We start from the raw sequence: 27,755 nt of genomic DNA, 5'->3' as shown, positions 1-27,755 counted from the left end.
GGGAAAAGCAGAGTTTCTGATTATTCAACCAGGTTTTGAAAAAAATCTTTTGGATAAGAATGTATTGAAGAATGGAGAAGGGAGGTGGACAAAGAAAAAGCTGAGCTAAATACCTACAGGAGAGGGATCTACATTTGAAAAGCTTCCAAACATCCTCCCTCCCCTCAGGTTGATTAGGAAATACTGAGATAAAAAATGTGATCACCAATCAGATACCAGATAGTCAGTGGAACTATATATGTGGAACTAATTAGAGCGTATTTAAAGGTAAATTTTAACTATCATATTCCTGTGTTCCACTTTTGTTTTACTCATGTGTATACTTTAAATATCACAAATTTCCAGCTGAATTCAGGAATGTCCAGCAATGTACACCCATCTACTTGTCAGAGTTAAGGCTTGCCATTGATTCTGCCTCCTTTCCACAAAAAGATATATCCTTATATGTTGTATTTGAAACATTGTACTTGAGCAGATGAACAAAAGTTTTTGTGATAAGATCTTTTTAATTGTTGTGACTATAAGAGTAGTACAGCAATTAAACAGATCATTTAAAGCAATGAGATGCATTCTAGTCTATGTATTTTTTTTATTGTCAGCATTTTCAACAAAGTAGATAAGTGCTTCTTCTCTGAAGGCACAGCTAAGACCTCAAAAAATCTGAAACCAACAATTATTTAATGTAATAATTTGTGTTGCTGAATTACCTTTCCCTTCTCTCCCCAAAATCTCATGGTACAATTTTTTTTTGCATTTAATCTTTTCTTATTACCTTATTCTACCTCAGGGTTGAATCTTTCACTGCTGAAGTCAATAGAAGGTTTCCCTTTCCTTTTCAATGGGAACATTATTATTATTTTCAACATAAAAGAAAAAAGCTTGATATTTTATATGCTTAGATCCAAAGTGTATATCTTTGTTAATCATGAAATCCTAACATTTTATACATTTTAAAAATGGTTGAATAATAATATGCTCATAATCTAGTATTTATCTTTATTTTTAAAGCAACTTTGGTTTTGCCTGTTATTTGTCCTTTATTTTAAAATTAACTTCAGAATTTGGTATAGAAATGATACTACCATTGTTTGAAAATGCACAGAAATAGGAAGCTGATAATCAGAAAGCAACAGAGTAATTTTAGAGTACTCTGTGCAGTATTTCTGTATTGTAAGAAAGAGGGTAATTCAGCACTGAAGGTGGTGGAGTAGAAGGCAATCAGCATGAATCAAAGACCTGAGGTTTTTAATATGGTATTTTGTATACAAACAGAGTAATACAATAGACCTGAACTCCCAGGAAAAGAAGTAATAGTATCCTCACTGCTCTGTGTATGATTCTAAGTGAAATAGAGAGGACATGTGTTTCAAAGTCATTTGAAATTTTGTCAGATGGGAAAAAAACAGGAAAAAAGACATAGAATAACACTTTGGATTGGTCAAGCCTGAGAGGATTCATAAACATGCTGCTTTGAAGCCAGACCAATAAACTATCCAGGATATTTATCTTCTGATTTAATGTGAAAACGTTTTTTTCTTAATTTGGTAAATACATGTAAACTGACAATGTAACTTTAATAAAAAGAAGGGTGAGAATAGAGGAAGATTTCATGACTTTCTATTTTGGTGCATACTAAATAGATTTGTTACATCAAGACAAGAAAAAAAATAATTTATATCTAAAACTTTTTTCGGGTACTTCACTGTGAACTTTTACATTTTATTCAGGAAACGCAGTCCAACTTTGAAAGAAGTCAATGAAAATTATTGTTACTGATTTCAGTGGGAATGTGGTCAGAGTCAGAATGAATGTCTCAGAAGCTAGCTGATTACAGGAAAAAAAAAACAATAAAGCAGTATCAACAGCTTCTTTTATTTTTGTGTCCTGAAATAAACCACATCCTGTGAGAAAAAAAATATAAATAAGTAAATAAAAATAGCAAAGACAAAGCACAATTCAACTGTATCAATGTACAGCATGTGCACTGGGGAAACAGTGGAAGTGAAAGGAAGGATATATGTGACTTTTTTCATGAATTTCGAACAAGTGAATATACAAAACGTGTAGGAGGGAAAAGAGCACATGCATGTTTTTAAATTCCATTTTCTCAGCCTAAGAAAGAATAAAGGGGAAAAAATATGTGGTTTCAAACAACATTTATGTTACTCACTTCACATATATTTAGGAATAAACTTTACACCTATGTCACGGAGGAACTGCAGTCATCTATATGCTAATTTATATTTTAAAAAGAAAAACAATCAAAGCAAATTCTAAAGAAGAAAATAAAGAAGCACACTGATGTGAGCTTCTGCAAATAAGGGACTAAAAATCATGTTGAAATAACAGCAATAATAATAACAATAATCATTCTTAGTATAACAAAAATTGAAAAGTTTATGTTCATGCATCAGGGTCAGGCTTTGAAAAAACAAAAAATACCTTCATCTTCACCACGATCATTACTGGTTATATCATCTGCGCTTTTCTTTGTGTTGGCTCCTGGGATCATATTGAGGAGGGGAATAAAGGGAAAAAAGAGAATTCAAAACCAGCAGGTTCTCAAAAATAAAAAAACCACTAGTACAAAAAATGTAACAAAAATGTCAAAATCTGTTACATTTGAAAGTGAAAACCAAAAAAGATGCAAACTGCACATAAACATAAAATGTCAAGAAGAACAAATTGAAAATATTTGAAAAAATGTATCATATTCTGTGACAATGCAGTACTTTAGTTAAAAGTGATTTCTTCAAAAACAAAAACAAATTAATGTGCTATTAAAAAAGAATAATATAAACCAAAAAAGTATGTTAAAAATTACAAAATTATGTTTTTACACAAGAAATGCAATTTTTTAATTCTGTTCTGTAACCTTGAGGAAATAATGCCTTGAGTTACTTTCTTCAATAACAACATTTTATTCATCCTCATTAAAATTTATGAAGAAATAGCCACAAACCTGAATTTTGGATGCAAATAATGTAAATAAAATGATCATTAGAGTTTTACACAACTTGATTCGACCAAGACAAACCATAAACACCTCTTTAAAAGTTAATATTGCTTCCCATATGAGCAAAAAGATGTTTAAAACAAGACTGTAAACAAAAGTGAAACAGAGTTGAGTCAATCTCTATTAATGAAATTGGTCCACAACCAACCTTGGTTGAAAAAATACTACATCTCCTGCTCTTTAGAAAAACCTAGAAATTCACTGAAAATATTTACTTACCATGATAAAGAACTTGCATTTCTTTATTGAAAGATTTAGTGAAGAATATGTTTTAATTTGTATTCAATATACTTTCTTAAAATACTTTTGAGGTGTACACATGCACACACACACACACACACGCACACACACATAAATATTTATGCTCAGATGTGTTACAGCTTGTGCTTATGGGAGTAAAAAGAAATAAGCATATTTTCAACATCCTCATCCTTGGGCAATACTTCTGTTTTTTAACTAAAAATATGAAAATACACCAAGCTATCCTTGCACCCAGCATTCCATTATACTGTGCTTCCTCCCATAGCAAGTAGCTCTCTGTAATGTAAACAGTTACTTGATAAGGAGTGAAACAGGAATAGGAAACTCAATTTATAATTTAGCTTAGAAATTAACATAGCTACTAAAGAAAAAATGATCTAAGCATGCTAATAATTATTTTCTTGAATTTTCTTTATTTTGAAGTGTCTTCTCAGTACATGCTGAAAAAGAACAGTATACTTTAACTTGCTTATGTATGAAGTCTAAATTTGTAACAGATACATATTTAAATAAATATCATTTACTTCTTTTATTTTGCTATTTAAATTCTACTGTTGACTATATTTATATCGCTCCAAATCCAGGGCATCAATTAAATCTTAATCCATGATTGTAAAACAGTATGTCTTTACTATTACTAAAGTATTTAAACTTTTTAAATATATACAGTTTTGGGATCAGCGCACTGGTGTATTTGTCTTCCAGATACACAATTTCTACAGGCATTTTCTGGAAGAACTGCTACTATGTATGCAGTGATGATGATTAATGAGCAAAAATGTGAAAAGCAGTGACTGATACTCTATCTCCATATAAAGTCCTCATTTTCAATGCTGTTGTACAAAAGATATTGTTTATGCAGTACACCAGTGGATTCATTATATATAGCCAGTACATAATTAAGTAGGTAAAATATCTCTGTTAATGAAATATGGATGTTCTCCAATCTCTATTCTCTTTCAGAAGTAACAGATACAGGGCCATAATCTCAGCCACCCTCCATGTTTTGTTCTTTTATTCAATATTGTTCCAAATTACTTACAGCCCAATGATGGTGCAATACTTTCTCAGGTGATACACAAATATAGTTAATTTTATATTGAAACAAATGAAGTACTCAACCTTGCCCTTAAACTATTTTTGATTCATGTAAAATATTTATGAGAAATAGCTATTTATAGGCAATGCATACATATAGACACAAGTATGAATGCACATAACAAATTTCAGTACTAGTTTCCCCAGGGAGGTAGTCTTTTAATTGTTTGATAAAAAATATGATAATCAAATGGCAAATATAAAATCAAACACCACATATTTTTATTCCTATGAATTAAAAAAATATCAAAATCACTATGATCCCATATATGCAGTACCTGTAGACAAAAACTCTGTGTACAATTATTAGGACTGTAATATTTCAAGTATTTTTGAGTGAAAGAAGTAGTTGTGTCCCAGAACATTTTAATTTGGATACTATCTCACCCCAAAATCTTCAATACACATATCAGTAACATATTGCAAGGATTTTCTCTTTAGTGTGGTTCCCAGTGTGGCACTGGCTAAGTGTACTTCTGGAAAAAACAATGCAATTGTAATAGAGAATTTGGAAAATATGATTACATCATGCTATTAGATGTATCACCTAACAAGGTATGTGACATAAGGTTATCTGTAATATTTGAAACATTCCTTATTCCTTTTTTATGTTCTTTAAAGATGTAAAATATCACATTTTAACATATTTTTCAGAAGAAATTACTATAATTTAGTATGTATTTATTTACAATGTAAGTGGGAATACTATTTCTCCTATATGATGTGAAACAATAATTTTCCTATTTTTGACTGGAATACACTTTTGTAACTAAATTCTTGAATTTGAGAGGATTTTATATTCATTTTGACATCTCATAAGATGGATTACATCAATAAGTTCTCAAACCAAGTTTCTGCGCTCCTATCACATTGGACTTTTTTCATACTGTGCATACCAGCCATAAAATCATGTAGTCATTAAGGCTGAAAAAGATCAAGTCCAACTGTGGCCCAAAGTACCACATCTACATCATTTAAATACCTCCACGGATGGTGACTCAATGACTTCCCTGGACAGATTTTTCTAATGCCTGACCATCATTTCCATGAACAAGTTTTTCCCAATATCCAATTTAAACCCCTGCTGGTGAAACCTGAGGCCACCTCCTCTCACCCTATGCCTTGCTACTTTTAAAAGAGACCAACCCCCAGCTCACTATGAACTCCTTTCAGGTAGTTGTAGAGAGTGAGAAAATGTCCCCTGAGATTCACATTCTTCAAATTAAACAACTCCAGCTCCTTCAGTTGCTCCTCAGACTTGTGGCCAGATGTTTCACCACCCCTGCTGTCCTCCAATAACAGAGCACTCCGGTGCCTCAATGTTCTCCTTGCAGTGAGGGACCCAGAAATGAACACAGGATTTGAGGCACAGCCTCACCAGTGCTGAGTACAGGGGACCATCACTTCCCTGGTCCTGCTGACCACACTATTTCTGATACAAGCTGTGTGGGTGATACTGTTAGCGTGAAATAGTATGTTTCTGGAAGCTTATATTTTTGAAAGATTCTTATAATTTTTTAAGCAGTGGTCCTAAGTATTTTAGGTGGTTTTGGAGCTACTGAAATAATTCCAACAATGACACCTGTTCTCCTCAGACTTTCTCATACAGAGAGTAAAAATTTGAATTTTCCAACCATGTTGTGCATTTTTTTTATTCAAAATGTCATTTCATTTGTACTCAAACTTCTAAAAAAAGATGGTAATCCTGGTCATAAGATAAAAAAGTTGCTATGACTGTAAGGTTAGTTTAAGGTTGAATTAATCTTGGAGACTGAATGGAATCATAACTCAGAAACTCCCATTCCTCAGAAAAAAAATTGCCCGCCTGCAACAGCTGATTGTCCCACACATCAACACTTCCCTCTGCTTTGGGGCTTCTTTTGCGAGTGCTTAGGGTTGGGACAATTTTTTCCCCGTATCTCATATGTCGTTATCCCAAATCACAGGAGCAGCAATTTTAACCTTCAGTTCCCATACACCAAGTAAACACAATCACTGTATTATAGGATTTGTCCCTTCTGCAGTCTAAGAACTGTTTACTCATTCATCCCACATTAAACATGGATGGTAAATTTCAACAGCAACCCAGGATCCAGCAGTAGCAGTAATGATCTAGTGCATTAAAGACTGAATTCCCTGAGTATCTCTATTGACTAATCTGGTGTTTGACCAGAGTTCCTGGTTTGTAAAGTTTGTACTTCACTTTTCATGCTACTGAAAAGTAACAGAAAAATGCTTCAAAATATAAATAGGATGGAAATATTTTTGCCAAATAGTCAAGGCTAGGGACAACTTAATTACATATGTTAAATATGCTGTAGATAGCATAGCTCTACTGAAGAATACATTTGTATAAAGGTTCATTGTAATTTAGAAAAAATATCTTACTGTTAATGACAATTACTAGAATAAGATGTGACTTTGTAATGCATATACTAAAGGCCAGGTGACCTCTTTCCATTTGTCTTACAATTCTACTCACTGTGAGTGAAAAGAGCATGGTGCAATGCATTACTGAACTCTGCCAAACCTCTTTTGCAAAGGTTTTTTGTCTGCCAGAAACTGCTTCTTTTTCATACATATATATGTATATATATATATATAAGCTGTTTTGAAAACAGCTCCAGCCAATATGGTTATTACAGAGAAAGGTTTCATGGGGGTTATTTTTTCTTCCCCTGTAAGAAGCACTGCTTGAAATGCAGTTGTGAACATTAAGTCAGCAAACATCTCTAAAAAGGTTTGATTTTGAAACACTGATCGATGTGTTAATAAACTATTAAAAAGTAGTTGATTCCATCTATCTATGGATGTACAGTCACCTTGTATTCCCAGATTTGTTCTCAATGCCATGCACAAATCTATCACAAATGAAGAAGTCACCCTGCTGTAAGCATGTCCTCTGGCTCACATTTCTTTTGCATAATGAACAAAAATTTCATTCAGAAGCAAATTTTCTGGTTTTGTAAGTTGTCCCAGTTGTATTGACAGTTTATGCTACATCTTCTTCCATTCAGATAATATTAATCACATATATGTAATATAGGCAGGTCCCATGCATGCAGTTTACCACACTTGCATATTAGGTCTTCACTCTGAAGCCTCTAATGGCAGCAAAAAGTCATCCACAACAGCTTAATCTGATGCCATTTCTTTGCTTTTTATTTGCAATTGCTCCATCTGTCACATACCTTTTCACCCCATTTAAATTTGGAATAGGGCTCAGTTTTCAGAAATCACACAGCACATTATCAGTTGTATGACCTCTCAGTTTCACACAGCACATGCTTAACCTTCTGGAAATTTCCAGCTCAAACCAGATTAATACAGGATTTAATAGTAATTATCTCAGTGTCTTAATATGTCTTATTTATGCAGCCATTTTAATAGAACTCTAAAGCTCGAGTTTTTCCATCCCATGAAAACTATTATAATTTTACAATCAGGTCAAGTCAACGGTTCATTACCGTCTCAAGAGAGCATTAGTAAAGCAAAATTTCCTTTCAGCATTTCACCTAAGACTGGTTGGAAAGCTAGGCTTTGAGTCTCACCTAGTGTATAAGACTTGAGTCATTTCATGTCCAAAAAAAGGGTTCCATCACTGGTGCAGTTTGGCTGCCATAACACTGTACCTGGCTCATCCCTTCGGCCAAGGCTCTCCAGCTGCTTTTATAGTTGTAACAAGAAGTTCTAATTTGGCAGCTGAAGAAAGATCAAATGAGGCATTTGACACTTCAAACAGAGCGGAGGAAAATGACTGCCTAGAATTTCAGCTTGTTAAAATGACGTAGAAATTACTGTGGATGCCTTATGTTAGGAAAGGCCATAAAGGCAAGCAATATATCTATTTCCCTCTTGTTTGGAAGTCTGTTCATTTAATCAAAGAAAGAAAGATATATTCATATTATCTAGATTTAAATAACTATTATTCTTAACTCTTTACTGAATAATTGCAACATGTGTGTGTAACTGTGAGTGGGTGTACACATGTAAGCAAATATGTACATATAAATGCACATGAAAAAGCTCTATACAGCTAATCCCCTTCCAGAAAGAAATCACTTTTATCTTCTGGCATTCCCTTCCCATAATCATGTTAAAATTAAGTTATAATACATCAACAATGTGCATAACTCCAGCAAACACCCATATTTGATGATGTCAGTGCAGTCCTTAGCCATAAATTAGATGCCATCTCTATCCTTAATTTTATGAAGAATTAGACCTACTGTTCTACATAGTTTTCAACATGAAATTCAAAGAAAGTTCAGAAATTTGCTTAAATTTGGCTGAATGAAATGTGTTTAGTTTTGTTTTAATTCCTATATTATCACTGAATAGCAGAAGACACATGATTAAAGTAGCCATTATTCTAATTCTGTGAATAACGACAAAACAAAACCATTTGGGTTGCAAGTGCTACCTCTGTAAAGCAGCAACATTTAACTAACATGCAATAAAATTGAATTCATGTTCTTAATCACTCCAGCTGCAACACACAAAAAAATTTATTGGGATTCCAGAGAAAACACATAGATGTTGTTGTATATCCAGGAAATGTTCCTTTTCAAGAAAAGGAAGTTAAAGGACAATATTGTTTGGTATCTATAATTGGATGGACTGTAAGGAAGATCAGCTGAAATCCCTATAGTCTTGTGTTCCATGCATTAGGGAGGATTAAATCAAAAATAAAAATGCTCTTTCGCAAGCTTTTTCAAATAGTTTCAGCAGACCAATAAAATAATCTGTCAAAAAAGAAAATGCTGAGGTTGAAAAAGAGATTGCATAAAAAATATGGAATTGTTATATTACCTCAACTCTCTACTCTATGTTGCATATAGGTTTCAGTTACATAAAAAGGTATTTTTCACTATACTTCAAAGTTTTCCTATATACTTAATTTTTGGAAAGTGAGCAATGTATTTTAAGAAGAAATAGGTCTATGACGAAGATAAATACTGACACTTATAGTGTACACATGGTATGCTTACTGAAAGAAACACACCTAAATGTTATTTCTTTTTACAAAAATATTTGCATTTACTTAGATTGTACTTATTCTTTCTGAAAAAGAATTATAAAAAGACTAAATTTTATATTTTAACCCCTGTTATTCATTTTGGCACACTTCACACTTCCTAAAATTGCTCTGAATAACAATTACCAAGAATAATAATTTTTAAAGCTATTAAATTAACATTTAACATATTGTTTTCATTCATATTAATATTTGTAAAATTATTATTATTTTAGAGGAGTCGTAACTAAAATAGAACCACATCAATTCACCAATAGTTTTTATAAGGGTTTTTGTCATGTAAGTTACACCATAACTAGAATTTACCATCTTCTAAATATAGTAGATTGCTTTGACAAAACAATCCATAATGGTTCAAAAGAAAGAGGGCATTGTGAAGCCTATCCTTTCAGTGACCTCCAACAGCTAAGAGGAGTGTTTCTTGTACTTCCAGTATAACCGAATCTGCTTTATTTGATGGAAAACTGGACTAAGCCTGCAATGCTTACTGATTCAATAATGAAAGACTAATCAAAACCATAAAAATATCATATAGCTAAATTAATTCCAAAAGAAGCACATATTTTTCTGTGCAAGCATCAGCTGATACACTGTCAGTATGAAAGCATAGCAATGACCTCAAATAGCTGACATTTCTCTGCTGAAGTGATGAACTTGTGAAAGTGTGAATGTAGTAAAGCTGTGTCCTAGATTCATCTGGGATAGAATTAATTTTCTTCATAGTAACTTGTACAGTGCGGTATTTTGAACTTAGTTTGAGAATTATGTTGATAATACACTGATGTTTTAGCTGTTACTGAGTAATGCGTGGTCTAAGTCAAGGACTGCTCAATTTCTCTTGCTCTACTGGTGCCCAAGAAGCCAGAAAAGCATGGCAATATACTGGTAGGATCTATAAATCCCACTGCAAAGTTTGTTCAGAGTATATTAATACTGCACTGTCAATTCAGTGAGAGTAAGACAAGAGCTGAGTGCAATTACCTGCAGAGTGGAAAAAGGTTTTTGGCATGATGAGTACACTACAATTAAGTTGCCAATAATGTAGATGACTTCTAATTAGAAGATAATTCAACATTTATTATTAGTCAAAATTCCCAAGCCTAGATGCAACTACATTCTACTTAACGCAGATGAGTAGAATTTGCAGAAAGAATTCACTAATTTTGACTTAATGCCACCTACAAGTAAAGGGTGATTACTTTCAAACACGCTTAAGAGAAGTACCTATGTGCCATTGACAATGACTGTGAATGACCCCTCTCTGCAGACAGCTGAACACTGCAAGCACACGCTCTGCATTTGGTGGTTGTTTGTGCAAATTCTCCCTTTGGGTATTTGTAGGCACCACTGGAAGCTGTGAACTGAATAATCAACTCTTAAGAAAACATCTAATTAATTGATGCAGCTATTTAATTCTTCATTTTGAAGACTAGTTCAATTTGTGGTTGCCTTTGGAGAATTCGGAAAGTAGTTGTGTTTGTTATGCCAGTCGATCCTGTGAAACTATAATTTTATTCCACTGTGATAGATAATAGTTTGGCACCATATTTTGATGCTTACTGGATCTTTGACTGCTTATTTTTTATTTGGAAATCTTGGGAGTGTTAGTTACAGGTAAATAGAAGGTCCATATGAGACATCCAATGGAGATAAAAGCTTTTTTGGATTTTGGGTTTTTTTTTGGTTGGTTGATTTGGTTTTAGCATATAGCCATGTTTTCAGGTTTTTTTCTTTACTACATTTTAATGACATCTTCATCTACACACAATAATTCATTAAATCTTACTGGGATTAATAATACCAAACCAACAAAACAATTAGACTACCAAATAACTAAGTTGTTAATAAAAAGAGTATAAATTTTAAAGACAGAATATAATTTATTTCTGGGAAAATCAGATCTAAGTTGTATATGATGAAAAACTTTATAACGTGAAATATGAATATTTAATTATTCTAATACTTCCCAAAATTAGTATGGGAACATAAAAGATTTTCCTTAGAATTGAATAACAGATGTGGAGGAAAAGACAGAACCTTGAATATTAAGCTAATGTAAATATTTTATTCATTATTACTCAGTACTGAAAATGTATATGACTTTTCAAAACAGAAATTAGTGTACTTATCCCAAACAACTGGCAATACCTTTTTGCCATCAACTTAGTAAGATTTTTTTGTCTTCACAGAAAGATTTTAAGGAAGAGGGATGAGGAAGGAGGAAGCACAGACAGAACCTGCAGAATACTGGTATTATTTACAGTTTAACCGCTCTCAAGCATTAGTTTTTGGGTATACTATGAAGCTGTGATATTTTATCTATAATAGTAAAAAATAACATAGACCATTTTGATTCATGCATGCTATATAATTATTATTTATATTAAGCTAACCTCAAAACTGGTGGTACCAAAATTGTGAATTAAACTCAAAATTCAGCAACACAGCACTGAGCTCACTAGTATCAGATCCATCTAATTCCATTACTTGAAAATATCCGTTGGTTTTGAATTATTTGTGGATTATATACCTGTTCTGGTGGAAAAATCTTTTGTCTATTGAATAAACTGGGTGAGAACTCAGTATCTCCTTTTGGCTTTCTATTTTGCAATGTTCTAGACATAATTCACATTTTGTATTTTCAGTGTGGGGGTTATGCTTTATTCAAAATTTAGAAAGGAATAACAGTGACTTGTCAATTATAATTATCTGACGGATGTAGGAAATTGGAAGCAAGTAATAAAAACACTTTTTGATGTAAATACTGCATGTCATGAGCCATTTGATACAATACAATATAATGGAAGGATATAATATCAATATTTTATAATATGATTTACTATTCCATCTGAAGAAAGGCAAGTTAAATTTTGCATTTTATAAGAATAATATATGAACTACATGGAATTAGATATGAAATAATACAGCTTATGTATGCAACTACTTCTGAGAAACTGAATTCCAGTCATCTTTGACTAAATATAAGTAGTCCTTGTGAAAAGGAGCAGGTCAAGTTTTTCTTCTTTTGATTTATTTAAGCAATATTATTGTAGATGTGTTGATGTTATTTGTTGTCATATGCACCTTCAAGTCCTACTGAAAAAAAAAAAGTTCTGTATTTGTATTCATCTGTAGAAGAGAGCTGAATGTTTCCTTTTCTCAATCAGTGCAATTTACAATTTAAAACACCTACCATCTCTTTGAGGAAATTAACTATAATTGGCAGTTTTGCTCGGGAAAATAAGCCACAGAGCTTGAGTCTGTTGAAGGTCACTGACAAAGGGATTTAGCAAGGTTTTCTGAAGGTAAAATTGGCACAACATCAGTCCAAATTATACCTGCCTGTATGCTGTTGTTACTCTGCCAGTCATAGCAGGACTGAAATACACTTACATGAACAAACCAGAACTGGCACCACAGCCAAGTTTCCTACCACTAATGGCAACAAGAAGGAGTTATCAGATGTAAAAACACAGCAAACACAGATTGCTGTGATCAAATTTGTCAGGGTTTCCTCCTGGCATCAACCAGACCTCCTGTCCAATGTCAAAGCCTCCTGACAAACACCACGTGGTGTAGCAGATGAACTTATCCGTGCCTTTAAACTCTCCCCTCCCCTCTAAAGAACACTCAGTCTCTGCCAACTGTTTTTCTCCTGAGGCATAATTTGAAAGGAACAAAAACACCAGGTGAAAGGTGATTTTTGTAGTAGTTGTTTTGCAGCTGGACAGCTGCCAAAAGGCAAATTCCATTAGTTCCACTGTATGTGTATGTGGTTGTACGTTTGTGTCTGTGTGACATTTGCCAAGTTCTCACACTCTTTTAAGCTTTCATCCATGCCTGGATCCTTTAGCAACAGAAGAAAAATCTGAGACCGTCCTTTGCACTGTGTTTTGCTTTTCAGACACCACTGTGGGTAATTTCCTACTTTTTATCAGTAACCCCAATAAAATTTGTCATAGAAAGTCAAGAAAGGAAAAGGAAATCATCAGTACATTATGCCTGACTAAGTCATTGTCTTTCCATTATTATTATGGGATAAGGAAAAAGCTATTGATGTCATCTATCTCTGCTTCTAAAAGCTCTTTCGTATGGTTCCCTAAAATTCTTGCTGATAAATTGGGGAGATAAACATTTGATGGAAGGGCTATGGAAACGGATTAGGAATTGACTCCATGGCTGCTAAAAAACCAGTCAACAGCTAATAGTCCAAGAGGAAACCAGTAACCAGTGGTGTCCCTCAAGGGTCTGTATTAGTACCAATACTATGGAATATCTCTATCAATGACACAGTGGGATTGAATGCACCATCAGCAAGTTTGTGGACAGCACCAAGCTGAGTCGTACAGTTCAAAGTGGAAGAGAAGAGCTGCCAGTCAGAGGGACCTTGGCAGGCTTGAACAGTCAGCCAGTGTGATCCTCATGAATTTTAACAAGGCCAAGTGCAAAGTCCTGCACCTGGGTCTGGACATTCCAGCATCCGTAGAGACTGGCAAAGAATGGATTGAGAAGCAGCCCGGCAGAGAAAGATTTTGGAATAGTGGGGGGTGAAAAAATTGGACATGAGATGTCAGTGTGGGCTTACAGCCTAGAAAACCAAGCAAAATCTTGGCTGCGTAAAACCAAGCATGTTCACCATTACCAAGGGCTGTGGTTTTATTTTGCATGTTTTCTAAAATCTATGACACATTCAGTTTGGAATAAGTTTAATATTCTTGCAAAAATCTCTTATGGGTCATTCTGCAAAATTGCATACAGAATTCTGTGCAAACAACGTTCTACATTTTAGCATTTCAAAATAAGCCCCTGCTGTCATGCATATTTTAACTCTGGCGATATAATTTTCCTCATGATCAAAGGACACTGCCCTTCTCTGTCCCATATTGACTTTACCACATTTTATTTTAGTATCTCATTTCACAGGTCTCTACATAAATTTCCCTTGGAAGCTTATTACAGATTTTTGTAAAAAGCAGCAATTCCAGTAACAACCCTTAATTTGTGATTCAGACTCTTGCCTTTGAAAATAGATTTGAAATTCATTAATATCAGCAGTAGGATACAAACAGGATCATTAAAATAATTGATAATGTTCCCTCTCTCAAGAGTCGCTCTCAGATTTTCACACCAAGAAACCAACATACTTTGAGAAGTTATTTTCTTCCAACTCTTCCTTCTTTCCTTTGCATGTTTTTACATCCTCTGACATCATTATTTTCCTTTATAGTGGTTAAGCTTTCGAAAGTGATGTTCTTATCTTTTCCTTATATGACTTTGATTCTTCTTCTCCCTTTTTTTTTTTCGTGTCATTACATTTTAATTTGTCCATTAACTTTACCCTAGGATCATGATTTACTACCCACAATCTACTTTACTACCTCTGCTTGTTTTGGTTGGGTAGATAATTTTCTTTCCAGTAGCTTGCATGGGTTTTGTTTGGGATTTGTGCTGGAAACAGTGCTGGTAATGCAGGGATGTTTGAGCTATTGCTGAGTAGAGCTTGCACAGTCAAGAGCTTTTCTGCCTCTCACCCCACCCCACTGCATCAGCATGGGGGCCAGGGATGGACAAGGATCTGGGAGGGGACACAGCAAGGGACAGAAGACCCCAACTGACCCAAGAGATATCCCCCACCATATGGCTTCATGCTTAGCATATAAAGCAGGGCATGAAGGAGGAAGGCAGGGGGATATTCAGTGGTGACAATTGTCTTCCAAAGTCACTGTTACACGTGATAGATCCTGGCTTTCCTAGGGATGGCTGAACAACTGTCTGCACATAGGAAGCAGTGAATGAATCCCTTGTTTTGCTTTGCCTGTGTGCACAGCTTTTGCTTTATCTATTAAACTCTTTATCTCAACCCATGAATTTTCTCAATTTTACCCTTTCGATACAATCCTCTATCACACTGCAGGAGGAATGAGTGAGCATGTGAGAAAGCTTGCTGGGGTTTACCATGACAACACCCAGGAATATAAAAATTAATTAAATCTCATGCTCTCTTCAGTTACTCTCCATCTTTCAGCATTCAGTAACAAATGAATGCTATTGCAGTTTCTCTGACTTAATTCTTGTTGATATCACCTTCTCTACTCTCTGTTCTTCTCTAGGTGTCTAGTTTTACAAGAAGCAACATGACAATATGCATTTCTCTTAGTCAAAAATTAAAGATGTCTAAAGGAGAGTTAAACAAGCCATATTTTGATAAACTGAATTGTCAGAAGAATAATTACTACCACCTATATCCCTAGATGCATTAATTATAAACCAGTATGTTATTCCCAAAAAGGGGCTAAGAATAAAATTATTGATTTCCCAGTGAAATGGTTCAGAGTCTAATTAAAACAAATTACTATAAGAGATTAGTAAGAATATAATATATATTTGTTAAAATCAAGGAAAAATGTTACTGTAGCCTAAGGAAAACAGCATTAAAACCATCATAGAATATTTATACACCTACACAGAAAATAATCCATTACTCTTTTTAAAGAACAATCATCACTCTTTTATCTGCTAGAAATATTGATTTTTAAAAAGTTGATAAAATTTATTTGGTTTTTCAAAAAAAACCTTTCATAAAACTTTTTCCATGAGATATTGAGAACATAAAATTTACAGAGAAAGAGGTAAAGTAATGTAATGGATTAAAAACAAGATACACAGGGTATCTTATATTGTAACCAGAGGTCAATTTTCAAATGAGAAAAAGATTAATCGGTTAGTGAAATATTCTGTATATTAATCTGAGCTTTTTAATATTCTGTTAATGATCTGGAAAAGAGGATGAATTATCATATTGTACATTTTGCCAGACACAGAAACTACATGAGCCAAGGCTAGAAAAATATATAAATCTAGGGAAATGAGGGAGATATGTTTTTTAAACTTAAGGAGCTATGTTTTTTAGCTAAAGTCACACAAACTTCTACTTGCCTCTGAAATATGAGCTATTCACTCTGCAGTCTGTGGAGATAAGCAAAGCCTGCCCCAGTCTGAGACAATTTCAAACATACTTCTAAAATAGTATGTGTAAAAACTAATAGTCATGCACAGTAGAAGCAATAACTAGAGGCAGATACGTGATTGTCAGATTCCAAATTTTCCATAACTTCCAGAGGAAAAAACGTGGGCATTCCTCTAGTCATAGCCACGAGAACCTTAAAAAAATTGCCAAATGCAACACCCAGAATATCAAACTACATAATGAAGTTATTCTGAAAATACAGAAATATTGTCCATCAATGTATAATAACCAGGCATAGAAGGTTTTAGCAGGAACGATACATTTATATCCAGATTCTTTTTTACATAGCATGTAGCAGAAAGTCTTCCATCAGTACTCTATATTTCTGGAAGACAAGAATTATTTTTTATGTGAAGAGGTTCAGTTAGAACCTTCCATTACATCCAGAGATCAGAAAAAATAATAAGAATTATAAGATTCTTGAATTGTTCCTTTACACAGCTCATGTATGAAATAAGCCAACTTTTCTGTGAAAACACAATGTTGAATTCCTTTAAAGAATTGAATATATTTAACAGCTATTAATCTTTAACAACTTGAAACCAATGAATGCTTTTAAAAAGTGACAAAGACATAATGCAATAAAATACCAAGTATCTACTAGCATTTGGTACTATTATTAGCGTTTGAGTATGTTACACCATGTAGCTGGCACCAACAACCCGAAAAAAGGAAAAACACACAGCTTTGTGTAATTTAACTGAGACAAGTGGGACTAATTTGTGTTCACAATAAAAGTTATGGGGCAGAGATGTTTCATGGCATAGATCAATCACCACACTCTCTGGCAAGAAATCACAGTGAAGTTGAGTTCACACAGAAGTCTCTTGCACCATCAGGATTCCTTACTCTGATACATGAGAGAAATGATAGTTTGAAAGAGAGTAACACAATAAAAATATTTTGTGTGGTCCTAAACCACTTTCAACCTCAGTTTTTAATGGCATTATAGTGAAAATTGACTTTTATAACAACATAATTATTTAAGATGTTGTGGCAGTGAAATGCTAAATTGATATTAGGATCAAAAGCACATGCTATTAAATTCATATTAGGGTCAAAGGACTAGTTACTGTTCCTAGTCCTCATGAAGGGGTCAGAGAATCCTAGAATTAAGTTTCCAAAAGGGTTGGTTTTGTTCTTGTTAATTTTATTCAACCTTTAAAGTTTGCTATATTATTTGATCATACTCTGTTTCATCTTTATGATCCTAAAAGGAATACCATTTTATTAGTGGATAAAATGTGGGCCTCTCTTCATCCTTAGAAAATTACATGTGCTTCGTGTTTTTCTTAAAATAGACTTCCTCAAAGCATCAAAGCCAATCACACAATTACTTGTACACAAGTACATAAAAGAATTGCATTTCAGTTTCTAAGGTTAATTAAAATTTGCAGTACATGTGCCTGCTAATTTAGTTTCAGAATGGACACTAAAGGAACATACAAAAGTCGGTCTTGAAAGCAGCAACGGCAATAGGAAGCCGTTGTCGCAAGACAAATCACCCTAACATCCACACAGAAGACAGGCTGAACTGATTTAGAGCTACAGTGATGTTGCAAAAAATGCACCAAGTTTTAAGAGAAATATTTTGTTTTTAAAAGCCATGAGCCTCACACAGCTTTCCACATGCAACTGGCATTACAAATCAAAGGTGTTTCAACCTATGGTTTAGCTACACAATTATAAAATTGGAATAAATAATTTTTACCCTTCAGACCTGTGAAACATTTTTAAACACAGCTGGACTACTTTTCTTTTAAATTTTCATCAGAAAGCTATGATAGCTGACAAGGAGCAGCTGTACCTATATATGTACATAGAATTAAAATAACATCCTTTTTAAGGACTGAGGCTGCACTGCCCATAATTAGAAGGGAAAATATTGTTACAACTAAGGACAGGATTTAGAATTAGAATTAGAATTAGAATCAGAATAAGAATTAGAAGAAGAAGAAAGAGAAGAAGAAGAAGAAGAAGAAAGAGAAGAAGACATGCAGATTCACAGACTCAGAAGAGGGATTGGTTATTAAATACTAGACCATGAATGACAGCACATTCCTGGAAATGAGCAGAGGAAGAGAGGAGAATGCTGGTGTTTCTTTAAATCTCCAATGTATCACGACGCTTACATCATGCTGCGTTGGGTTACATCATGTTACGACTAGTGATGTAACCCGTCGCAATGCAATGCACACATCGCCTTTAGTCAGCACTTTTTCAGCCTGTCCACATTATCACTGTGGCCAAGAGAGGTTTGCTTGAGTTAATCAAAATTATTATATTTCTGTGGTATTTATGGCTGGTCATGAATAGAAACGTTCTTGGCTTAAGAAAATGCAGGAAGGAAAGCAGAACTAAAAAGCATCCAAAATATAAGAAAGACAAATGTGTAAAACATGCAGGAAGGCTTGGTCTGATGATGATATGAAAAGCCACCCACATGAATATATTATATAGTAAACTTACGAGCAAGTAAATCAAGGGAGAAATACCAGATGGATCACTCTCACTATAAGCATATTTCCTCTTAAAATATAAAATACATCCATGTGTTCAGTCAGGGGCTTGTGTTTTTGCAGAGGGGAAAGGGCACCTTTTTTTGCCTTTTTTTTTTTAAGTGGAATGTGGTAAGTACAACTTTAAGGCAGGACTTAAAAGTAAGCTTTTCCTACATTGTATGAATGCTGCGCTCTTGTGCTTCCCAGAACCAGCCTTCAGCTTAGGTTTTAGCAACAATTTCTATGCAGAACAGGCTGCTGAAGGTATCATTGTCAGTGTCAGTGTCAGCATCTCCAATGCACATGAAGCAGCTAAACTGTAGTTGATGGTGGAGCTGGTGCCCAGCAGAGTATTCAAATAGCTGGAACAGCAGAAGCAACTGTGATTGCAGCCAAATATTGCATACTAACTGTAATCATGTGCCTAATTATTTAAGACTAAAGTCAAACAAGTCCAATCTTTGTCTCACCTTATTCCTTCCTTTCTTTTCTTAGTCTAGCCTTAATGCTAGTCCCTAAAGCTTAAGAAGAAGCATCAGAAGCAACATAGGTACGGGAATTTTTTACTAGTATTGTAATTTTGAAAATATGGTAGATAATTAAATGCATGGTTAAAGATTTTCCTTGTCATAGGCCCCAATAAGCTTCATATTTCCTACTTGTTTTTTACACTATTCCCTGGAAAGTACTCTTTTTTCTAAATACTTATACATAGGAAAGATAAACAGCATACTCACAGCATACTCAGAAAACCACTGTTTTTTTATTAATCCTATACTCCTTAATATTTATGTTTAGATGGAGAAATAGCCACGAGTGTAGGATGCAAAATAGTGGCAAGAGTAGTATGATGTCATATGCTACACTGCTACTTTTTGTCCTGTAAGATTTGAGCATAAATTATGTCAAATTATGTCTATAGGAAACTGCATTTTCACTGTTATTTTTATGTTCAATTAATGTTTCTTCCATTCTGTCTATCTTTGCAATAGGGATATACAGAGGATGCAGAGTCCTGGTGATTTTCCACTCTGCTCTCCATCATGCACACACAGCTTATTCAAAAACACACGTACAAAAAAACAGGTAATACCAATTTCTGTCGAAGGACAGAATGTAAATGGAATAAATTTTTAAGGTTAGTCTTCAATTTAGATGTGAAGATGCATTCTCTTCCATTGGCAGTTATAGTCTTGAAAGCATTTACCATTTCTTGACTAAATCCCACCCTTTCTGTCATCTGCTTATAACTGTCTTCTTGCTAGAAGCTAATTCAACTGCACATGAGATTTATTCAGAGCTCATCTCAGACAAAAATATGTCAAGTTAACAAAGAATGACTCTTTAAACTGATAAAGCTAAAACACTCTGACTGAAATAGGTTAGGAGACAATCATTTGACTAGCTTCACAAGCAGAGGCAGAAATTGCTATACTGGAGGGTGGTAAGCACTGACATTCTTTGTTGGCACAGCTGCAGTATGAAGAGGATTCATCTGCTCCTCTGAAATACTTAAGCAGGTGAGAAGTGACTGGCAGAGAAGGAAGGATTAAGAATTTACTGGAGAGAGATAAACATTAATTCAATCTTTAAGAGTGAAATTAGAAAGCAGAATGGTATTATGGCATCAGGAAGCAGGAACCACAATTGATAAAGCAGCAGATGCCAATGAAGGCACTCAATACAACTGTTTCTCAAAAAAATATGTGACTCAAAATTGCAAAATAAGCATTTAATCTCACTTATTTTCATATTCTACCTAGTCCTTCACCTTTAATGACAAGACAAATCAAATTCCCCTATAGTAAAATAATACTAATGAGTGTTCGGAATCAGATGACAACACAATCAAAGTGATTAACTATAACTGACAGAAGAAAAAGAAAGACATTTCTGGAATGGAATCTTGATCCTTATACTTCAGAAAAGTCAGACATATGGCCTCTGAAATCAGGTCAAACTAGAGGCAGTTTTACTGCAAGTGGAATAAGGGTAAAGCATTACAATCTTAAATGACCCATTCTAAAGGAAAATAAAACCAAAACCAATGTAGATTCAGTGGTGTAGGCAGAGTGATTGTATTAATAGAGGTAGGTTTACATGGAGAATATAATCTTTAGATGCTGTGTTTGAGCAGCATTCAATTGTAAATGCTGCTGTGTTAAAATAACTGAATCCCTGAAGCAGGAAGTGAAGAAAAAGGAGACTGAGCTTGAATGTTGTTCCTAAGGCACTATAACTGCCAGGGCTCCTTCTGGGACAATGCTAATTATGAATCAGCTTTCACTCCAGGTTTTGCCTAAGGCACAATCTAGCCATAAATAAATATTCATATCATTGAATCCAGCAAAGGCTTATTTTTTCTAAAGCAAGAATGTTCCTAAGCAACTCTGAATCAGGTCAGAATTCCATAAACATTAAGTAAACTGGAAAAGCTTCCTTTGTAGATTATGTAAAGCCTTTAAGGGAAAAGTTTAGGTTTATGTATGAACTTGCTCTAAGGCTTATGCTAAATAAGACATCGACATTTCCTTATAATCAGTAAGACAATTTATTCTGTAATTTTCTACCACCTTAGTGACAAGCACTATGTTCCTCCTGCACCCAAGGAGCAAGGATTCACAACATGACAAGCTAAGTTAAAATAATCAGGCTTCTGCTATTAAGGAAGAAGTGGACTGTTTCAGAGAATGAAAACTTCAGCAGTTTTGTCACACACAAGAGAAGTCTTTGGCAAAATGATGCACCCTGGCATAAAAAAATAATTTCTAAGTAGATAAATACATTTTTTGGGGTTTTTTTGTTTGTTTGTTTTTTACTGATACACAGCTTTACAGATATTTGTTTATAGTCACATTCATGTATTTGCAACCTAACATCAAAGTCAAATTTAATTGAAACTGATGTACTGATGTACCTAAATCGTTGAGCAGGCCCATGTGGAATCTAAAATGCCTTTAAAAGTTCCAGTCTCATGTAGTTTTGAACCCACTACATATTTTCTGTGTAACATGATTTACTATCTTGAATGCTGTAGATATACGCTTTTCACATGATTTATCTTAAATCATTACATTGTCATTATTTTCACTGCTATTATACTGAAGTCCTAATCCCTATTTAAAACATGACAATTTTACTGTTTATTGCACTTGTAGAAATGCATCTTCATATAAGCAACAAAAGCAACTACTGACCTTAACATAAGCAGAGATTACATTCAATAGCTTTATGAAACAATATGTCTTGCTTCCACACAAAATACCATTATTATTTTGTGTGGATGGAGTGAGATGATGACTATATTTTTGATCCATTTTGCTGAAACAAGGCAGTATTGGAGAACATATTGGTATTGGAGAAAGTATTGGAGAAGGCCTCTGGCAGCTTAGGAAAAATGAACTAGAAAAGGAAAAAATTAGCATATTAACAACTTGCCTTCTCAACCCTCATTATATTTAGTATCTGCTCTTTTCTAGAATATATTCTATTGTATGTGCACTCAATGTGTGCTTGTGGATCCCAAAAGAGCCAGCAGGCAGCAGAGGGGAAACAGGTTATTTAATCCTTGCTTTACTCTCAGTACAACAAAATATAATGTGAGCTTTGCTGTAAGACCTTTTATGGTGACTGTCATATGTATTCTAAAAACATTGCTAGAATGACAGGCCATAAGCACATATGCAGGTTCTGCTTGTTCCCTTGCTTATACACATGCTGCACATGTAAACCTGGAAATGATACGACAGAAAGCATGAGTTTAATGGAGAACTATTATCTTAAGTCCACCTGAAATTTAAAATAAAAATATTGAATTTTTAGATGAACAAACTAACTTGCGGTAACTCATTGTTTCTGATAGTCCATTCAAATAAGTGGGATACCTATAAATTTACAGAAGTTATATGCTAGGGATTGAATTCTGAAGAAGCCTCTTTAACAGCAAAACTTGGTCCCAAAAATCAATGACAAGCCTTTCAATAAATAATAATAAATAAATAAATAATAAGAAGCCTTTAAAAGTTTCAGCATTAAAATCTCTTTCTAAAGTTGTTATACGTGACTGGAAGAAAATATGCCGAAACCAGGCAGCGTGCTAGATTAAGAGGAGCTTAATTAACAGTTCAGGAAATTAAAAAAAAAAAAAAAAGCCATTTCCATGAAACCTCCAGTAAGACCTAGGTTATTAGGGGTGTGCCAAGAAGATGCATGTTCTTTTTTACTACATCCTTTTTTTCGCTAGTTGCCTTGGACCACACTAAAATCACCAGTTTCTATCCTGTTCCTTTGGGAATTCATTCTGGAACGAGTGTGATGGTTATGCGGCCAAAAGTTGCTGTCAGGTTTGCTTTGGAAAATCCTGGGCAACTTAATCAAATTCTATACACAGCACACATGATTGAATAACCTGGCTACATCTGATATCATATAAAGTAGTTGTATTGCCCGGAGGACAGGAATTGGACAGGAAACCAATAACATGTCGAAAACACTAGAGCAAAAAGAAAGGTAATCATTTGAGCAAGCTTCAGATAAGTGGTCATAGTAGAATATTTCCATAGTTTATATGGAATGTTCATGTTCCTATGTTCAAAGGCATCAGGAAGAGTTAGAAGAGCAACAAAAGTCAGAAAACCATGCATGAGTGCATAAAGCCATGCATGAGTGCATTCAAATGAACTGGAAACCTGTAAAAAATTATTTTATGAAAGGTGACTACTATAGGTAGCTCCAACTCCAGGAATCAGGTTTCACAATCCTTTAGCATTTCATAGGGTTTCTTTGCACACATCAATGTCTCACACTTGGTGAAGATGGTTTAAACCCTTATTGAACTCAAAGTGAGATTTCTGCTCTTTTCCTATAAACTACATGTTAAATTACTAGGAATAGCCTGAAATCAATGTAATTACTCACAAATGTAAATATTTATTGTGCAATGCTAGAAATATAACAGAGAATTAGGGAGCAGAGAACTTAGCCTGAGTAATATACACAAAGTCCTGACCATTGGCAGTTAAACCTTAAAAAAAAAGAAAAGCCTCAATGGGCACTAGAAAGAAGAAGCCCCTCACAGGAAGTATATTTATGCCATAAGTTCAATAAGTGCCAGAAAGGACTTATGAGCCCTCATACAAAATCCTGACCATATAAACCTCAAAAAAAAAAAAAAAAAAAAAAGCCTCAATGGGCACTAGAAAGAAGAAGCCCCTCACAGGAAGTATATTTATGCCATAAGTTCAATAAGTGCCAGAAAGGACTTATGAGCCCTCAGTAAGTAGTTTAGTTCTAATATGTGTATCTACAATTCTCTTGTAAACAGAGTTTCTGCCATTTCTGCTGTCCAGTTTATTACTTAAAAGAAAAACAACCAAACCTATAGATTACATTAACAAGTGGTAAAGCAATGACTAGACAGAAAATGGAAAAAAACCCTTATAATACTAAAATGCAAATTGGCTTTCAGAAGAACACAGATGTTTCAAATATAGGGAAAAAGAAACGGCTTCCATGAGTCCCTAAGAGGTTGTCTGCCATGTGTGAAGTAGCAGCATACTGATATCCCTAGGCTAGAACTAAAAAGACTTTTGATGACAAGAAGCAGAAAAAAGACTTTTGATGACAAGAAGCAGAAAAATTCTATCATATTCTTCCTTCTTAATCTAATTAGGTCTGATAAGTGACAACAACATGTAGTCTAGATGGAGCCTCTTTTAAAAAAATGAAGTTAAATTCTCTATTTAAGAAACATCATCTTTGTTTTAATGGTGTCTGTTTTGAGGAATTACTAGTAATTTGGTACTCTCAAATAGGCTTACTCTGGGTAAAAAAAATCCCTGGAGCAGAAAAATTCTTTTTACTATTACAATATTAGTAGCAGAAATAGTTGTAGTATTACATTTTAACTATTAATTATTACATTGTTATTAGAAATTTAATCTTTTTTTCACAATTTAGTGAATCAATGCATGCTTTCTTTGTCACATACAACGGAAGTTAAAGGTAGCATTAGTTTAAATGAATATCTGTATACCAAATGACCTGTTTCTAATGAACTTCCAACACTGTCATTTATTATTATGTACCAAAATTAAGCTATCATTTGACTTAGTTAATTATTGAATGAAATATTATTATATTATTATTTTTCTAATAATTTTGGACAAGAAAAAAAGTTAAGAAGATTATTGTTCTCTTTGCCTTGTAAAAGCAAGATGCATTGCTACAAAAATTGATTCCTACAGAAGTGTAAGTCACAAGCCTAAATTGGCTCTATAACTTAGAATTCCAAACAAAAATTGATAAACTCTATTTTTGATAGCCTCTTACTTGAAATCTCTTCAAAGATAAGTATATAAGTATATATATACACACACACATACACAAATATATATGGAATATAAAATATATGCAAAAACGTAAAGTATATACAAGAATAAGCCTATATTGTTTGTTTTAGAAAACTCAGCTAAAGTAGATGAAAATCACTGAAAATGCACTATCAAAGTATAAGTCACAGTACTTGAATCTTCCTCATCTGTACTGTTCTATTCTTATTGCTCAGAGTAAATATACTCATTATTTATCTACCTGCATTATTTGCTATTTATCTATCTGTATTACTTTCAGACAGCTTCAGATCAGTGAAGTCCCAATGCCATGCTCTTTTGCTATTCCTCAGTGACAGCCACAGCAGCCTCACAATCTCTTGCTGTAATTGCACCCTCCCACACTACAGGCATGGAGCAGTTCCTGTGCAATGTTCCTCCAAGCTGCTCCATGGGGAAAGGCTCACAGGTGGGGTGCACATCCCTGGCTCCTGCTCTGAGCTACACCCACCTCTGCTGCCCTGAGGCTCTCCACCACAGTCAGCTCTATATGGATGGATGTCATGTGCTGGCTTCGTGTGAGCTGTCGTTTCTAATGTTGAGACTTCTGGATATATACTCTTGGGTAACAACAAAAAAGCCAAATTGTACTGCTGGTTAGATGACGCTGTTGAGTCAGGGACAGAAAGAAAGACTCCAGTCTTCAGGTGGATCAGAAGGCAAAAGCATTTAATGAATGTAGCAGGTCCTTTTATAATGTGACTCACTAAGGTGATACTTGATTTGTCCCAAAGTAGAAACATCTGACATTATTGGTGACTATGAATAGCACACTTTGGAGAACCATATCGATAAACAATGGTTACAGAGAGAGAGATAATAATTGTCTGAATTCTTTCATATAAGATTCACAGGCTCAGCCTGGGAGAAATTGTCTCTGCTCGACATGATCGGCGACTATGAACAGCACACTTTGGAGAACGATATCGATAAACAATGGTTACAGAGAGAGAGATAATAATTGTCTGAATTCTTTCATATAAGATTCACAGGCTCAGCCTGGGAGAAATTGTCTCTGCTCTTTCTTCAGTTGAACTGAGAATATCCACCATTAGATACAATTAAACAGTGGGGAAGGCTGCCACATATGCATGAAGGACACACATTCAATATACACTCTTATAAATCTCCAGTGTCCTGCTTCATCCAACTCTGACTAGCATTTAATTCTGTAGAAATACCTGCAACATGAGAGTTGAATATTTATTCAAAGTTACCATACTAAGCCTTGAAGGAAGCAGGTATCCCCGCAATGGTTTGTTTGTTTGACTGCTGATGTGTTTTCATACTGGATAGTTGCTAAATAAAGAATCTCTCTTTTCAAAAAATTCCTGACAGCTAATTGCATCATTGGAATTACTGTTGTGTTCAGTTTGGTCAAAACCAACACAATAATGATAAAACACCAGTTGTACTATATCTTTTGCCAAAATAGGTAATAGTAAGCAAAGTTCAATGTTTAATGAGAATTTATCCTTAGATCACAGTAAATGTTTCACACAGGAAGTCAAGAAGTATTTTATTCTAATTTCACCATTACAATGATTTTCTATGCAAAAGCATTTACTTTGGTGCTTTAACTAAAGTCATAAATAAGAAAATAAAAGTCCTTTCAGCTCTATTCTATTTCAAATGTTGTTATTCATGTGATTGTTTTGTTCTTAAAACAGACAGAGTAAATTTAGTCCATGAGAGTTCTGCTGCTCTGTTATTAGTGGTAATCAATACCACCTTGTGTTACATGCATAATTGACAATTTCCTGGTGCTCTTTTATACTAGATTACATATGTTATTCTTTACAAATAACACCTCTTTCATCAAACAACTAATGTTTCCTCTAGAGAAAGCAAGTATTGACTCAGGAACTCTACCTTCTCTACTGCAACAATTGGCAGCCCTACCAGCATGACCATATTAACCAGTCTAGCCCAGCCAGTGTCTAAGTAAGGACTACCCAAAATAAAGCCATCCCTTGATACCTTGAATTGTTGCGCAGGACATGGAAAGATCTGGGAACATTGTGAAAGGCAAGGAGTCAGAGAGGTTGACAAGGAGACCAAATATATAAATGTCTTAGAAATAAGGTGTTTTGGTTTTTTGGTACTCAAATGATTATTATTTATGCAAGAGCTCTCATATTATTAAATATCTGAGAGGGCCAGTGCAGAGGCACAGAGAAGACATATTTGTCTGTTCTCATTAGTTTCATCTATTAATATATACAAATTAAGATATGGTGATTCCACAGAACTAAGTTAAAAACAAGTTCTAACTTGTATTATGAAAACCTTTTCATTATTTTCTTCTATGTTTTTCTTTTTATACACAATGACAATAGTGTTTTGCTCATGGAATTTAGCCTTTGTGGTCCACATAACAGCTACTGGCAGTAAAGAAATTATAATGTCCACACAGCCTGACTTC

General features: G+C 34.3%; 1 protein-coding gene across 2 annotated transcripts in view; it reads right to left on the bottom strand.

Moving 5' to 3' along the window:
* The window catches only part of NLGN4X (neuroligin 4 X-linked), a 161,960-nt gene that overhangs the window by 67,319 nt on the left and 66,886 nt on the right, over positions 1-27,755 (bottom strand). The window contains exon 4 of one of the 2 annotated variants that reach the window (XM_039714477.1): positions 2,443-2,502. The exons of the other annotated variant lie outside the window; for it this stretch is intronic. Coding sequence (XP_039570411.1) covers positions 2,443-2,502 — 60 coding nt within the window. The remainder of the gene's footprint in view (positions 1-2,442; positions 2,503-27,755) is intronic. 2 annotated transcript variants of the gene reach the window in all.

Source organism: Passer montanus, unplaced genomic scaffold (assembly GCF_014805655.1).
Source record: "Passer montanus isolate IOZ18808 unplaced genomic scaffold, ASM1480565v1 scaffold3, whole genome shotgun sequence".
NCBI classification, from domain to species: domain Eukaryota; kingdom Metazoa; phylum Chordata; class Aves; order Passeriformes; family Passeridae; genus Passer; species Passer montanus.
The sequence above is the reverse complement of the archived record's forward strand: the minus strand, read 5'-3'. Positions and strand labels throughout refer to the sequence as shown.